Consider the following 18,184-nt stretch of genomic DNA (forward strand, 5'->3'; position numbering starts at 1 on the left):
CGTATATGCAAAACATGTTTAATTACTTAAACTGATAATGCAAATGAATTTTTACGCGATAATTGGAATTTAGCCTGCTATAAAAGATTACCCGCCTTATTTTCACGAAGTCAATTCAACTAGTTTTGATAGTTTAACTTTTTATTTACCTTTTACGTGACCTAATAGCGTTAAAAATATTTGATTCACCAGAAGTAGACATGTTGATTTTGTTTAAGAATTTGGGATTATGAGGTTATTAGTTAATTAATCAAAGATTATACATAATTGATTGTTGATAGCTCCCCTGTATTTCTTTTGGAACAGAGGATTAAGATGAGAACAGAATATGGAAATGCAGTTAATTAATGATTAAAATTATTCTTTTCCTTTTTGATAAGTAATTATATTAGCAACGTGCTAATTAATAAAATGTTCAAGGAAAGAATATTGTAAAGCCACAAAAAAATTTAGAAAATTACAAAGTTGATTCCTCATGATCAAAGAATATTGACCACTTCCCATGTCACGCCCCTCACAAAGGGTAGACTGACGAGGGCAAGTCAAACATGATTGACAGACTTTTAAACAGACAAGCTTTTGTAATAGAAGTGCATATAATATATCAGACGAATCTCATATCTCCGTGAGGGAGGAAAGTGAATTTATTATGCGCACTTCTGTTTCAGAAGCTTGTCAATTTAGAAGTCTGTCAATCCTGCTTGACCTGCCCTCATCAGTCTAGACAAATCCGTATTGTCCTTAGACCCAGAGCAGATAATACATGCCATGAACTTACGTTGTGACATTCCAAGACAATAAATACAAGTATTCAAATTGTAGCAAACACCTTTATATCATATAACTTCTCTTATCTCCATGATTCATATGTCCAACCTCATGAAGGAAAAAAAAAACATTAGTACAAGAATGGACATCTTAATTGTCAATCATCATAGGTTGGCATACAATATGGGAGTAAAAAAAAAAAGAGGCAAAAATTGCATTAAAGAAAATCCCTATTTCACGATCGATAAGTGAGGCCTGCTCAAGTAGTTGAACAACCAACAAGGGTTCGAGTCACAGTAGAGGACAAGTGAGAACACTATTGATCCTCCTGGTGTGAACGAAAAAACGAAATGTTATTTCAAGATCCATATTCATTAAGGTATCTTTCTGCAATAGCAGCATGAGTAGCTGCACCAATAGGCAATACATCTTCATCAATCATAAAATGTGGTGAATGTCCTGTATGTATTGATCCTAAGGTCTCATTCCTTATACCAATATAGAAAAATGCAGCAGGAATTACTTCAGAGTAGAATGAAAAATCCTCTGCTCCCATCATTGGCGGAACGACCTTAAAATTGGTCGTTCCAACCAAATCACTCGCGACCATCCTCACGTGCTCGTACATTGTGTCATCGTTCACAGTCGGAGGGTAGATCGTGTCCTTATCCTCGAAAAAATCAACTGTTGCACTGCATCTGAATACACTAGCTTGTTCTGTGAAAACCTGTTGTTAAAATGTTATGTTCAGATCCTTTAGTTAACTTATTAATCTGTTTAAAAAAGAATGAGACTTTTCGTGATGATTAAACTTTATACTCTTAGCCCGAAAATGTATACTCGATCACTTAACCAGTATCTCGTAGGAAAAGAGTATGTCATGCAGAATTTGAAGAAGATATTTGACTTTTAGATATGTTGATTTTGTTTTTTTTTTAATTAGACTAGTGTGACTATGTTACTATTGACAGGTTCGGACTCTTCAAAAATGTCAAGAAAATGTGTATCGAATTCGCTAAAAGTAATGTACTTTTGGAGGATTCGATATGGATGAGGTATTGAAAGTGAAGAGTCCACACAACTTAAACTGTCACAAGACGATCAATAGTAAAATGTAAAATTAAGTCTTAGGTCTAATTCACACCCCAAAAGCTAGCTCTAAGGGAGGAGAATTCCCCAAGCCTTATAAAGAGTCTACACATCTCATTAATCACCGATGTGAGACTTTTGTCATTCTTTAACAGATAATCCTTTTTTCTTGTATCAAAACGAAAGAGTAATAGTTTTTGATGATATGAATACTCCTCAATTTTAACTTGTACAGAGCTGTTTGAAAATTTCAATAATTGAGTTACTTTATTACATAATTTTCCATATAGCTAAGTGACCATATACAAAAACATTATATTCTTTTATTATGCACGTTTTTGTTATATTATGTTGTCTTGTTCTACTGTTTTGGATATATTTTTATTTTCCATTTAATGATAAGATCTTTTAGAAAATTGTTGAAAGGACTTGTCCTTGTTATATATGGTGAAACATGAATATCCAAGTGGTGATTTTGTCTTTGGTTATTTCAAAAACTTTTGGCCCAATCACATTGGGATCATATACCATGTGATGTGTTAATTCTTCAATCAATTCTTTCTTTTTTTGTGTGGATATGAGCAACATTGGGACCCTATGATATTTAGCCAAAACAGGCCTATCTATCTCTGCAATTTTAATAAGTGCTGCATAAAGCTTAACATGGTATGGTAGGATAGATATGGAAATAAAAAATATAATACTTCTCTCGCTTTTAACGTATATGAGTTAGTTTGATTTATCATAAAGATTTAGAATGAAAGAGTTTTGAAATTTTTAGTCTAAAATAAGTCATAGATATTCGTGTGGTAATAAATTATTTCATTAAGGATAAAATAGATATTTTAAAGTCAATTTTTTTACTGAATATGAAAGGTGTTATCATTTTTGATACTAACTAAAAGAAAAAGTAAGTCATATGAATTGAAACATAATGAGTATATGATATACCCTTTTTTTTTTTTGATATACTAAATATCATATTGAAATATACAGTAATATATAATATATATAATTATTATAATACTAATAAATATGAGTAACTCGTTTATCTTGATTGAAATACCCTTTTTGCTCAGTAACTAATTAACAAAGGAAAATGATTGTACTTTCTTTTGAATATATTTTTATTTGTATAAGGTGTTAGAATACTATAATTTAGATATTCCTTAAAAAAGTCCAGTTCATAATTTTTCATGAGTATATGTAAATTAAAATAAAAAAGCTATGGTTATTAATTTACTATACCGTAAAATATGTACTAAAATTTTAAAAAATCTCAAATTAATTTGATACTTTATAACTAAGACTAATAATAGTTGTTGAAGTAAACTATGATATGATGTGACTTATTTATTTGTAAGAATGTCAAAGTCTCAATATTAGTACTAATTATAGTGTTTACTAACCTCTCTTATCCTTTTAAGAAGTTGATAAAAATTGATTGTCGAAAAAGCTCTGAATGTACCACTGAGTATAACTGATTCTGGTATCACATCAAGATTATCTCCAGCATTGAAAGAAGTCACAGACACCACCTAAAAATTCAAATCACAAATCAATTATTGAAGGTGATATCGGACTATCAATGTATTTTAACACGTCATAATTAGTAACTGTCATAATTAGTAACTTATTTTATAATATATAAGTTACTAAGCGATAACTTTTTAATTGTCTTTTTAAGTGACTCAATAAAATGAAAAAACACATAATCTTTGATTCAACTTATATATTCTTGACAACCACTAATGAAGAAGGTTCAGAAAATGAATTTTACACTGTCTGAGAGAAAAATTCAGAAAGTTACATGAAAATTTCACTTTATAAAGTGAATAAGTATGATCATTTTAGTACAAAAAGATGAGAGTTTTCATATAGAATGAAGCTTGCATCTTCAAATATTTTCAAGTGTTTCAAATACTAATTCAAGCCAGTTATGAGGTTTTTGGAATTTTCACTCACAAAACTATATTTTTATATTCAAATACAATTTCAAAAACTTGAAAAAATCTCGAGTTTCAATTTCAAAAATTTGTGGTCAAACAGGAGTGAGATCTTGCTATGAACGACGGTTGTGATGCGATTGATAGGATCTTTATGGAAACATTCCTCATGGGGGGTTGGTTCGCTCTATTAAGGCCTTATGCAGCATGATTATGGATTAATCAGACTCCAATATAAATATCAGCATGAATTTGGATTAATCAGACTCTAATATAAATATCGAGCACTCGATACGATAAAAGAAAGGAAAGTTTATGATTAGTAGATGCAAATAAACCCCACCTGAGAGTCTAATGGATTGGATTCACGAGAAACAATGGTTTGTAAGCTGATAACAGCAGCAGAGGCAGCAAGAACAGGATCAATTGAGTGGTGGGGATTGCTTGCTTGACCTGTTTTTCCACTAATGACAGCTTTAAAGAAGCCACAGCCAGCAAGTAAAGGGCCTGTTCTTGATCCAATGACACCAGTTGGATGTTGATGTGAAACATGGGCAGCAAATATAGCTTCCACATTTTCCAATGCACCAGCTTTCATCATCCTTTTTGCTCCATTCCCTGCTTCTTCTGCTGGTTGAAATATTAGAACAACTGTCCCCTGCTAAAACCAGATGACAGAATCAGAATTTTCAATAAGAAGATTTGTATACATTAAGTGTATTAGACAGTATTAGAATCAGAATTTTCATTAATAAACATCTTATGGTGTTGGAATCAGGATTTTCACGATTGGGAGTCATAAACATCAAGTGCATTAGATTGTGTTGGAATCGGGTTTTTTACAAAAGAAAATTCATAATAGATAATGACGAAATCAAAATTTTAGAAAAGGGATTCAAAATGTAAAGAACTAAACACATGGGAAAAAAATCATTAAATTCAATATATACTTTGTATACACAAAAAGATGATATAATTTTAAATATACAATATAATTTTTTTAACCAAAAAGATCGAATGAACATCTTGCGTCCCTAGCTTCGCCCTAACACATTAGATCATCAAGAAAACTGCTAAAAAGGAGCTCTAAAAAACAAAGGTTGTTAAGAGCAATTTTATTGTTTTGCTTTGTCGCACAGAGTCCATGTTGTAATAGATTATTATTCAAGAGTCTCACGTCAGATGAAAAAAGTCCATGTTGTAATAGATTGTTATTCAAGAGTCTCACGTCAGATGAAAAAAGTCCATGTTGTAATAGATTGTTATTCAAGAGTCTCACGTCAGATGAAAAAGAAAAAACTTCTCAAGAAGAAATGGAATAAGAATAACTTCTCAAGCAGAAATGGATTCAGAGTTTGTTATTCCATTGCAAATGGAGAAGTTATAAAGAAAAGATTACTCAACATTATATATAGATACTAATTTTTCTTCTTTCGTTCGATGTGGGACTCTATAACGAACCGTTCAAAGTATATAACCACCTATTTAATTTCTTACAGTAATAAACAAATGAATTTTACTCAATAATTGAAATTTAGCCTTTCTATTTACTTTTTAAGTGACCTATCAACTTAAAATTTTAATATCGTTTATATTGTCAGTGTATAGATGGTAAACTTGGAATAATTTACTATTTGTGCCCACAAACTTGCATAAAATAAGTGTCACGAACCTACCGGACTTGTAGTGGAATAGTGAAGTAGTGAGTTCTCTTACATTCTTTACCAAAGATTTCTAAAGTATAAAAATATCTTTATTAAGGAGTTTTTACTTATAATGACGGATCAAAATTTTCATAAACATCAATAACGGCGATGGAATCAAGATTTTTTAAAAGGAATTCATAAATATCAACAATATCAGACAAAAATAAAACCTAAATTTTCGCTAAAGGGATTAAAAGAACATTAATATTCATCAAAGAGTGATAAAGCCAAATGTTTCATATAAGTAATCATCAACAACATTAGATAGTGACGAAATTCGAATTTTTTACAAAGGGATTTGATAAACATCTACAAGATTAGATAGTGATGAAACTTGAATTTTAACAAAGGGAATTCATAAACATCAATAGCAACAGACAAAGAGGAAACCAAGATTTCACAAATAAGATTCAAATATAAAAAACTGAACATATGAAAAAAAATCACTAAATTCAACATATACTTAATATACACAAAAAATAATTTTAATCTTAAATATAAGATATAATTGCTTGAGTTAAATTCAGGGTCAATTTTATTATACGATAATACAAATATCTATTCTCCTATCATATCATGTAATGAAATGGATACTGAATTTAACCCAACTCAAGAGGTTATGAAGAAAGAATTATTCAATATCATATTTAGGTACCAATTATCCTTCTTTGTTTCGATGTGGGACTTTTCAACGAACGGCTCAAAGTATATACAGCACCTATTTAATTACTTGCATTGATAAAGCAAATGAATATTTACACAATAATTGAAATTTAGCCTGTTATAAAAGATTGTTAGCCTTATTTTCTAAGTAATTAATTCTACTTATTATGATAGTTTAATTTTTAATTTACCTTTTAAGCGGCCTAAATAAAGTAAAAATTTATTTGTCATTTTTTTTATCAATGTATAGAAGGTAAACTTACAATTATTTACCATGTATGCCCACTAATTAGTCTCTATAACATGAATTTGGATTTAGTCTGGCTCAATACAGAAAATTGGATGAAAAACTATTAGTAACACAGAACAAATAAGATAAAATTTAACAATTGGGTGTTGTTTGGACATTGACGGATCCAGAAACTTCTTAGGTTAATTAGACTCGTCTCATGTCGAATGAAAAAGAAAGCTCTAAAGTTAAATTAGATTCAACATCCATTTCACTACAAGGTAGTACATACATAGATTTTGCTATACTATCGTGTAATGAAATGAATGTGGATCAAACTCAACCTCAGAGCCATCTCATTAAAGAAGAATTAATCAAAATCATATAAAGAGACTAATCATCTTTTTTTCATCCGATGTGGGACTCTTCGACGCACGGTTCAAAATGTATACACCACATGTTTTATTTTGTTTTTTTATTTTTATTTTTCCCCTGGTGTTCGAAGTCCACATTGAAGCTCCAACTATATTTAAATCGCGCTCTCCAGGACCCGATCGGAAGTGGAGCTCCCAACACGTTTTTCTCGAGCTCTCGAAACTTCTGATTAAGGGTGAAATATTCCCACCAGAGCACCACAACCCATGTTGATCACCACATGTTTAATTACTTAAACTGGTAGTCTGATAATGCAAATAAATGTTTACACCATAATTGGAGTTTAGCCTGCTATAAAAGATTGCTTGCCTTATTTTCAAAGTAATCAATTTCACTAATGATATTTTACCTTTCTATTTACTTTTTATGTAAATTAATAGCATACAAATTTCATGTCGTTTATATTTTCGGTGTATAGAAGATAAACTTTAAACAATTTACCAAGTGCGCTCACTCTATCTTGCATAAAAAAGTGACACGAACTTACGAGAATTGTGGTAGAGTAGTGAATTTTTCTTTATTCTTAATTAAAGATTTCAGTTACCAATCTTGAGTAAAGAAATATCTTTGTTTTAGGAGAGTTTTACTTTTAATACGAGACTTTCTAACACAAATTCAAAATTAGTACATATATAAATGAAGGAAATGATTTAGGTCAAATGAGGGTAATTTTTTGCAAATAAATCTTTCTATAATAACATCGTTTTTTATGGATGAAAAAGCAAATAGCAAAAATAAAAATTCTATCCAAAAATTCTATGTAATTAAAGAAAAGAGAGAACTCCCAAAAAAGGAAAAAATCACTATAAAAAAAGGTGCTTTAATCTACCCCATTTTATTAACTCATTGGCCCCCCATTTAAAATATTGCACATTGGCATTTTCTTCAAGGTCCTTAAATTGTGAAAATGACTTGAAACAGAAATAATACCTTGCAATATAGTTCTATGGTCCCAATTATACTCTCAATAAAGTTGTTGGATGTCACCCTCAATAAGTCCTTTTAAAATTAGACTTCTTAACCAAAATTAAAAAAAGGTATTCTTTTTGACAATAATTAAATTATAATTAAAAGGCAAAGTTGTATATAATGCAAGTAGTTCTTATTTTCATGTACCAATCGCCTTTTAAATGGACCGATCTTTAATTTTACGTCCTTAACAATTGAATTTATGTTTAGCATGACACAAGTTTTTTAATGAAGTCTCGCGAATAAATATTTTTCTTTAGGAGTAAAACTTAAACACCTATCACAAAATAGTACATACTGTAAATGACCTTTTCTTTTAGTTAGATTTGTTCATGTAACTACCAGTCCAACTGTTGACAGGGCTCTACTAGACATTATAGTACACAACTATAATGACCATGGGACCATTTTATTTATTTTTCTATAATTTTATTTGACTTATTATTATTTTAAATATATGCTTATATTTATAATAAATAAAGTTATGATAATCATAGTACCTAAGTAAAGATTCCTAAGTCAATTCTAATACCCAACTTGTTCATGCTTCTAAACTATTTGCTGCATAAAGGTTAAGGGGCTAATAATTAAATAAATATACTTGAAAATATTAGACTTAGGTCGTAGTATTTGTTTCTTTTTCAGTGAAAAGCTATATGGAGGATGAGAGATGTGAGTTTGAAGGGTCGTTGTTCTGCCGAAATAAATTATAAAAAATATAAAGGTATCAACCAGAAATATAGATATGAGTAATTAACGATCACATCCGCTAAAAAAACAGATTTATAATATTAGCCTACCACTTGACCTATTGGTTCATGTGACTAAAATGTTCAAGTGACAACTTCTCAATTGTCACAACTTGGCCTCCATTTATGGAAAGATAAAGTAGATCTAATATGTTAGATACTAGTGAGGCATGAGTCAAAATCAAACACCCTACCAAAAGATATGGAAAATCAATCGCCGAGTTAAATTCAATCTTATAATTGTAAGATATGAATCAGTTTATACGTACGTCAATTTATTCAAGAGATATGTGTTACCTCCCACTAACTTAGATATTGATCGAGAGCCATGTTTTGTTAAATGAAGTTCAAAAATATAAAGACCATCCAAAATGCACTTTCAATGGAGAATCCAATGCAATTACAAAGCTCTAAAAGAAACATTAGAAAGTAGATACTCTAATTATTTTTAATTTAAGTACTATATACTATAACTAATATTGTTCGTACAAAGTGCCATTATCTATAAAGATATCATCATATATAATAATTAACTAAGCTAAATGTAGATCACTAGATTTGCCATTTGGCCAAAAGTTTAGGTGGTATTCTCATTGTTGAAAATAAAATAGTCCCAATACACCCATGACCAATTAAAATTATAAAGATAAAATAAGAGATAATTGCTCCAATATTCTTCAAATGTTTATGCCAAATATTATGGAATCCACCATATGGAGAACAAAAGAATATTTTAGTTTTATTTTAAGGAGTCACAAAAATAAACGTGTTCTTTTTATCTGTCACTCACAAGAATAATCTTAGAATTGATAGTCTACACACTATCGAGAGTCTAACTAAGATACTTTTTTTAATGTACCTTATAAAAATAAGAATAGTTGAGGTCTACATATATTCTATCTGTTTTAAATCCTACTCACGCATGTAACTATATAGATTATGTTATAATTATTTTTGTTGTTGTTAATAGTCTATTGAGGAAAAAAATTACAAAATAGAGGATCGAACTCTCATCAATAAATTTAAATAATTAACCTGCTAAGCTATTAAGATTCTCTATCGTACTCTACGCGGTTCTTTTCACTAAAGTTTGAGGGAATAAAGACCATAACATTATGTGACTAGAAATGAAAAGATTAAACTTTATTTCATTTTCAAGAAAAGAAAACAAAAATAGTGATTTTATCACTAGAAAAAGTAACATATATTGCAAAAAAAAAAAAACAAAGGCTATTAATTGTAAAACAAACCTTTAAGTTCTTCTCACGAGCCTTTAAAATTCTAGCCGCACCAATAAGCATAGCCACATGAGCATCATGGCCACAAGCATGCATTTTACCAGCAATTTTGCTCTTGTGCTCCCATTCAACAGCTTCCTAATAATTTCAAAAAAATTAAAAAATTAAAAAAAATGTGGATGGTCATAATATCAAGATAAATACTTTCATTTTATTAAAATTTATATATTTTCACGTGTTTAATAATGGAACCTGAGTCTAAGTCAAATCGACAGATAGTTGATGTCAGATATAAGTGAAACACATGTTGTGAAAGTACATAAAAACAAATGAAAAGAAGATATGATATTGTCTTTCAACATAAGTTAGATAAGTATTTTGAAGTAAAAATCTATGTAGATATGAAGATAAGGTTTGACACTTTCCGAAAAATGATTATGCATGTGAGACTAAAATCAAACATATAATTGATGTCAGATATAAGTGAGACACATGTTGTAAAAGTACATAAAAACAAATGAAAAGAAGATCTGATATTGTCGTTCAACATAAGTTAGATAAGTATTTTGAAGTAAAAATCTATGTAAATATGAAGATAAGGTTTGACGCTTTCCGAAAAATGATTATGCATGTGAGACTAAAATCAAATATATAATTGATGTATATATCTGAGACACATATTATGAAAGTAGATAAACACTTTTGGAAAATTAGATGGTGTCATTAAATGTAAGCAAAATACAGTATTTTAAAAGTAGAAATAATAATAGATAATGTGTGATGTTTTCCTAAAAAAATAAAAATAGATATTTCATGTGAGACTAATGACTATACCCTACATTAAAAAAAATTAAAAAAATAAAACTAAATTTAGAGTAATAGATCCCAAGTTAATAATTTCAACATACAATTGTAAATATATTTACTTATTTATCCTCAATTAAACTGTTAATTCCTCTGTTTCAAAGTCAATTTTATACTGTATTTAAGATAAATACCTAAATAAAAAATGAGTTTCGAGTTTCAATTTAAGTTTGAGAAGTAAAATAAATTTTAAAAAATGCGAAAAAGAGTTAATTTCTCGTACGTCATTTAATTAATAATTAATATTTTTAAAAATTGCTTCTACATGTTTTTTATTCTTTTCAATAAAGAAAGTAATTTTTATACGCAATAATTATTATTTTTTTTATCTCAATTTTATGCACTACTAAAATTCTGAGAGTTAGTCGTTATGTTTTTTCTTGATCAAACTTTTTTAAAAAAAGTTAGTCTGTTAATTATTATAATTTGGAATCTATAATAATTTATACACGATTTTCAAATATATATTTAAAATAAAAACTTAAAAGTTCTAGGTATAAATTCAACAAAATTATGACCAAAAAAAAATAATTCAGTGATTATCTAAGAAATCTAATCCGACCAAAAAAAAAAAACGTTAGAAGGTTACATTTGATAATTTAAAAAAAAATAAAAACCTGAATTGGAAGGGCATCCATGTCAGCTCGAAGAGCAACAAACGGCGGCTGGCCGGAGCCGATGGTGGCTCGGATTCCGGTGGTAGCCAACGGAAACCGATAAGAAATTTCCATTTTTTCAAGTTCTTGACGAACAAGTTTGCTAGTTTCAAATTCTTGAAAAGCAAGTTCAGGGTGTTCATGGATTTTTCTCCTCACTGATTTTATCCATTTAACGTGCTCTGTTTTCTGGGCAATTTTCAAAATTTCATTTGAACATTCTTTTGTCCAAATTGAACAATCAGATGATGTAAAAAGATTGATTTTTGATGTTCTTGATTGATTTTGAAGGTCTTTAATAGTCGGGGTTTTCAGTAAAGTTGTGGATTTGAAGTACGTGATCAATTTAGGTTGTTGATCAGACGAAGAAGAAGAAGAAGAAACAGAGGTTTTTGCCCCTTTTAATGGAGTTATTAACATGCAATAGATGAAAATGGTAAAAAAGATTGCTTTTTTATAAGAATTTAGAAAAAACTTCATTTTTTTTTTATTGTTGTTAAAGGGAGAGAGACGAAGATATGAAGATCTAAAAGAGATGAAAGTTTGAGTTTTTTTTATAAGAAGAGTGAGAGTGTGTGTTAGAGAGAGAAGGGAAGTGTGTAAGTTTCGAATTCAATGTTTCGATATTTAACTTATTTGAATTCACTATTTTATATAAGATGTTATTTGTTGGATATATGTTAGAATTAAATTTTGATTTGACGTGATTGTAAATAATAATCTAAAATGTTTTGATTGTTCAAGATCATTTAAGAATATAAATGGTCATCCTATTTACCAACGTGAGGCTTCGGACATCCGCTGATTACGCCGGCCATCTATGTTGTGGACAAGATAAACAAGAACTTTGCGTGCACAATCTTGATATGAATCTTATGATTTAATTTGATACAAAAACTAAATAAGGATACAATTTATCATTTGAACCTCCAATGTTATCTACCTTAGTAAGTGCTCTTTTCTTTATAAATTTACGAGTTATTTTTTGTTTATTTAGATACCTCGTAAATATAATCAAGGTAAGTAATACATCAAAAAACTTAAAACATTGAAATACAGATTTTAAGAGTATAAATATTCGTTTGATTATGAGATTTAGTCAAATTTTAAGTTAGATTCTTGAAATTCTCACTTACAAAACTATAAGGGGTCGTTTGATTGGAAACAAGTTGTCCCAGGATTAGTAATCCTGGGTTAATTATCTTGGAATAACTTATCACACCATATATATTGGTTAGCTTATCGCTATATAATGATATAAATGGCGGAATAAATTATTTCAAAATAACAACCAAACAAGATATAAAAATTTTATTCCATTAATATTTATTTTTATCTCTCACACTAAATAATATCTTAAACTAAAAGATGTTTATGTCTTTAAATTTCGAACTTCAAAATTTACGAAAGCAATAGAAATGCTTTGAATTTTCATCTTCTAGTGCGGTTGGGAAAGGACGGAGAGAGCCACAAGGAGAATAGTAACAACACGTGGTGAAAAAGACAAGAGAAAGGGTATAATAGTACAAATAAAAAAGTAAAGAGGAATTTATAGTGATTTATGTCACGTTGTGAAATTCATTTGCGTTAATTTATGGAAAACTAACGTAAAATCTGACAGCAATTGAAAAGAGAAGTGGGACCCGACCCGTTTTGTCATTTTCCAATTCAATTTTGGTGGGTCAACTGTTGTGTTGTGGTCACTAGTAAGTACTTCGTCGGTCTATAAAAAAATAATTTAATTTAACTAAAAATAGAATTTAAGAAAAAAAAAGGTTAATTTTGTGATTTCAAATTAAAATTAAATTAACTATATTAAAATATTACTACAAAAGGGAATAAGTCTTTCTTTTTTAAGAGATTAAAATGAAAATTAAGTATTTTTTTAATCGAAGGAAATACTAAACTGATGAATGTAGAAATTTAAACACAAAATACTTTCTAAAAAATAAACTTTTCTTTTTGCCGTAGTGGTATACCATAAATCACCGATAATTGAATTATCAGAGTAAAATTTAAAATTTCAATACTCAAAAATAAGTTTCAGACGTACTTAATTTTAGTGAATTAATTAATTCCTTAAATTTATTTCTGTAGGGAACAATATATTCTTTCATTCATTTAAATTTATATGATATTATTTAATATAATATGAAATTTAAGAAAGAAAAGTTTTTTTTAAAATAGTTATGGTCAAATTATATAATGACATATCAAAGTTAAATTATTACTAAATATAAAAAATTATTATTATTTATAAGACACGCTACTTATGTCATAAATTAGCACGAATAGAACATTGCGTTAGTAAAAAACCAAATTATTGACAATTATTTCCAATAATTATGCTTCAACTATTATTTTTTCAGGTATCTTTTTTAACGAATATAACCTACTAAGATAATTAAATTGTTTTAGCATAGAGTTTTCAAATAAGAGGTCTCGTAAACAAAAATTTTACATGATTTTTTTATGGTGCTCGTCATATAAGATTTGCCTAGTCAACTTTTTATACTTTCAATCATTTTTGATAAGTATTCCTCATATACTGAACAATCGATCATAATTTTTTTTTGTAAAATAATGTCCAGTTACACGAAAAAAATCTTTATATCATGATTAAGAAATTGAATATTCTTAAAACGAGGCAACCACAAAGAGGGACATTAATTTTATACGGGACAATAAGGATAAAAAGACGTAAAAAAATTAATTAAGTTGTTGCAAGCTTATAGCTAGTCTTGATCGATTTATATAGACTACTAGACTATACTAATTATAGTATACTAAAACTATACTATATATAGTTAGTTCAAAAAATAAATTTACTATTTGCTGTGATTAATTATCATACAGTTCAAAAAATAAATTTACTATTTGCTGTGATTAATTATTATACAGTAGATAACGTGTTGAATTATTTTTTTCCCTGGTGAAATAAATGGATACTATTTATTTATAGAGTAGGATAGGATGTGTACAATTATTTTCGTTTTCTTGGTTATGAAAAAAAAATTAGTCTGAAGCTTTTTTTTTTTTTTTTTGTATTTTTTTAATTTATTTGACGTGAATTTAGATTATATTAGTGATTTGTAAGTCCGGATTGCTTATATTATATTTGCAACGGTCATAGAGTTGAGAGGAGACAAATGCTTCGAAAAAAATCATTCTTCGCTTTGATTGAAATTTTGAAATTCGTATTAAATCTACTAAATAAAAAAAAAAATTACTTTTTGACACATATATTAAACGATAGTATAAGAGCGAAAAATGATTCATAAACAGAAATTATATGTTATCCTTGATTTGCACATAAATATTCGTTGACAAGGTTTTACTAATTACTATTAATTACGCATGGTAAAAATAAAACAACTTTTCCATTGGAATAATGTGACACATTTAATTTTTAGGCCAAGATCATTTATTATACATTTAATTAAAAGTTTGGAGGTGAACTGTCAAAAAAAATTATACAAAAAGATGCACCTATGAATTAGAAAATAAGAGTGTAAAAAATAAAGGTTATAAATAGTTATTATAGACATGCTCTATAATACCATAGATTATAAATGTAAATTGTATTAGGGGCATTACTGGTGAAGATAAATTTTGCTACTTAAATGATTTTTTCTTTGTGGTAAGAATTCACGGGATGGATAACGTTAAAAAAAAATAGGATAAATTTTTATATTTGATAAATTAAATATTTATATAATGATTCAAATAATATAATTGAAAAAGTTATCAATAAAGTTTATTCAGTCTTAATCGACCGTTCATATTAATTAACATGGCATGATAGCGATCTAGCTACTAATCGACCATCCATATTAATCAACATGGCATGATAGTTACCTGGCTATTTGGATGGTCCATGCAATTAATCAGTTGTCCAAGTTTCAAATCAAGTTATATAAACTAAAGAATCGTCACTTGCTGCTTTTTTAGTAGGTCAAAAAAAATGATTGAGTTGAAAAAAAAATAAAATAAAAATGAATATATTCATTTTTTTAAAAAAATAGTAATGATATTAATGCATAAGAATCTTTCTTTCTCAGATATTTTATGTCATTTTTTAAAATTCTATCATCAGCAAAACTTCGTGTGATGTTCTATTCACCAGGTGATGATATATTTAATTTCAAATTATATTTTTTTTTCATGCCAGTAAAGAATTATTTGAACTAGAAGTACATAATATTACTTTTGAATATCATGCTCACAGACAAATATTATGATGATTTTTTTGAAAATTATTTTTCGTCAACATTCTTTCAATTTTAAAGTTGATATATATATTTAAATATATCTTACCCTTTTTTGTTTATGTTTTATATTTTTAGATCAATTTTCTGTTGAATTACTCCAACACCTTATATTCTTTTCCATAATACATTTATTAAATGACAGTTGTGAAGAGAATATCACAAAGTGGCATTTTCATAATAATAATTGTTTTAGAAATTAACAAAATGTTGGTGGGTTAAATTTGATTCACCTATATAAGTGGAACCAAAATGTCTGTGGGCTTGTGGCTATGATGGGACATATAACATACAAGTAACAAATAAATGATTTAGCGATAATAATATAATTTTTATTCTGATAATATTATGTTAATGATGTTAAAATTTTTGTGATTTTGAATATAATATTATTAATTTAGTTATTGTTAATTTTTTAATTACTATTAAATATCTCTTTTGCTATTACAATAAAAGAAAATAAATTATGAATGCATATCTAGAATGAGTCTCATGGCTATTATACAATGACGAATTTAAATTTTTTATTAAAAAAATATAGTACAATTTTTTATCAATGAAATTAATGTGAATGCACTCGTCCTCCTAGATCTGCCCCTGCTATTAGAGACCTAATGATATAACTGGTATGCTTAAATCCTATAATTTTGTAATGATTATTCTAGTAATTAATACTCTCTCTATTTTTCTTACTTGTTCAATTTTAACAAATCAAAAATAGAGAATACATTCTTTTTAATCTGTTATACTTTCAATTTATATAAAAATTTATCAGGTTTAAAAAATGTTAATTATAAGGATAGAGATTAATTAAAGTTTTTTATTATTATTATTTTTTTTTTATGATTAAGTGGAACCTTATCTATATGTGTACAATTTAGTGGGGCCATCTACTTTGTTGACCACAAGCAGTATTTACTAATTAATGTTGACAATCAAATCAAGAAATAAGTAGTGCCTTTGAAAGACTTCTATTAATAAAATAAAATAAAAAATAGACATGTGACACTTTTTTAAGGTCAACATTTTATTATTTATTAATTAAGCTTACTATCATTAGTGCTTAATAATTTCTTTGAGTGCTGTAACTTTTAAGTTGAGTGATTTCTTATCAAGCTTAATTAAAATCATTAGAATTTAAGAAAATTGTGTCCCTTAAATAAATTTAAGTTAGAAGGGATCACTAGTTTCAAATTTGTGCTTACATTAAGCTACATGTATAGCTCAAATTGATTCAACAAAAGCGTTATCAAAATATTCTTTAAGTTTTTTTTTAATAATTAGGTGTGTTAGATTTACGTTTTATTATTATTTGCTAAGTTTTTTTCTTTTTTAACGATAAAACCTATTTTAGCCAAAATAATGAGTAGTGTAACGATCAATGATGTTTTCCTTGATATTGCAACTTCAATATTATGGTATTTGATATGCATATATAATGTTGAATACCATATCAAAGTATATAATTACATATAATAATTGCAAACACATAAAATAATACTATTACAAAACTAATTATTAGACGTCAGAACTTTAGCTAATATAATTCGATTGAGATATTCTTTTTAGATGATTGATTAACGAAGGATATTTATTGTACTTCCTTTGAACATTTCTACATGTATAAACTGCTAATATGATATTACCAAAACGTTTCATGAAAAATTAAAATTATAATCTCTATTATATATAATTATACGTAAGTTGAAGTTGATCAAACTACGATGATCAATTTATCGTACTACAAAACATCAAAAATACCAGACCATTCTCTAAATTAATTTTGTATGACAATGATCTAGTAATCTGAACCAAAGTTTGTTCAGTGGGGCTTTATCTTATCAATCTAACCCAATTTCTCAATATTGGGCCTTTTCTATGTTCCAATTATTTTTTGAATTCTTTGTAAAATGGCCTTTGCAAATAATAGCCCTTTTACATTTTTGGGATACTTATTGGTATAGGTGTCAAAAGGGGCCGGTCCAGCTACACCCGATCCAAGTCTCGTGGGCCAAGGATTTTAAAGGGCTAGGGTGGGTCGGCTTTTCATTTTGAAAGGGCCTGAAAATGCTTAATCCAATTCAACCCTACCCTAGACGGGCTGCGGCGGATTAACCCTTCTTTTGTTCCTTTCTATCATTTTTCTTCTTTTCAAACTTAAAATTCTATAATATCAAGAAATTGAGAAAAATTTCAAATCAAATATGACGAACAATGGTACTGTTTCAATAACACTAGCAAAAAAAATAAAATCTAATGTAATAACATATATCTAGGATACTTAATACATGTATCTATTATGATGCATTCTAGATACGCGATCGAGATGGGAGGTAAGCAAGGGTGCGAAATTTGTTTATCTAAATCCAATTGGATAGAGTGTATCTAGAATAAATTAACCTAATTTGAAGCATATGTATCATGAGATACATGTATCTAGACGTACCAAATTCTGATAAGATTCATATTATTACAACATAACGTGCATTTAAGTAATTAACTCATATACTAAAGAGATTATCTTAATTTTACTCTTAAATAAATAGTTTTGACCCATGAATCGACCCTAGCCCAACCCCGACCAAATGTTAAGAGTCAAGGGTT

The 18,184-nt window shown here is 28.1% G+C and overlaps 1 protein-coding gene across 2 annotated transcripts; it reads right to left on the reverse strand.

Moving 5' to 3' along the window:
* Nucleotides 1-816: 816 nt before the first annotated feature.
* On the reverse strand, nt 817-11,937 carry LOC101267174 (IAA-amino acid hydrolase ILR1-like 6). 2 transcript variants are annotated; one of them, XM_004249171.5, is made up of 5 exons: nt 11,274-11,937; nt 9,805-9,930; nt 4,147-4,461; nt 3,267-3,395; nt 817-1,495 (listed from the first exon to the last, which is right to left on the reverse strand). In XM_004249171.5, the coding sequence occupies exons 1-5, from the start codon at nt 11,790-11,792 to the stop codon at nt 1,127-1,129; spliced, it is 1,458 nt and encodes a 485-aa protein (XP_004249219.1). In that variant the 5' UTR covers nt 11,793-11,937; the 3' UTR covers nt 817-1,126. The 2 variants fall into 2 exon arrangements, with proteins under 2 accessions (XP_004249219.1, XP_019071692.1); XM_019216147.3 differs by having other exon boundaries at nt 4,147-4,464.
* Nucleotides 11,938-18,184: the final 6,247 nt, after the last annotated feature.

This window comes from Solanum lycopersicum, chromosome 10 (genome assembly GCF_036512215.1).
Source record: "Solanum lycopersicum chromosome 10, SLM_r2.1".
Classification (NCBI taxonomy): domain Eukaryota; kingdom Viridiplantae; phylum Streptophyta; class Magnoliopsida; order Solanales; family Solanaceae; genus Solanum; species Solanum lycopersicum.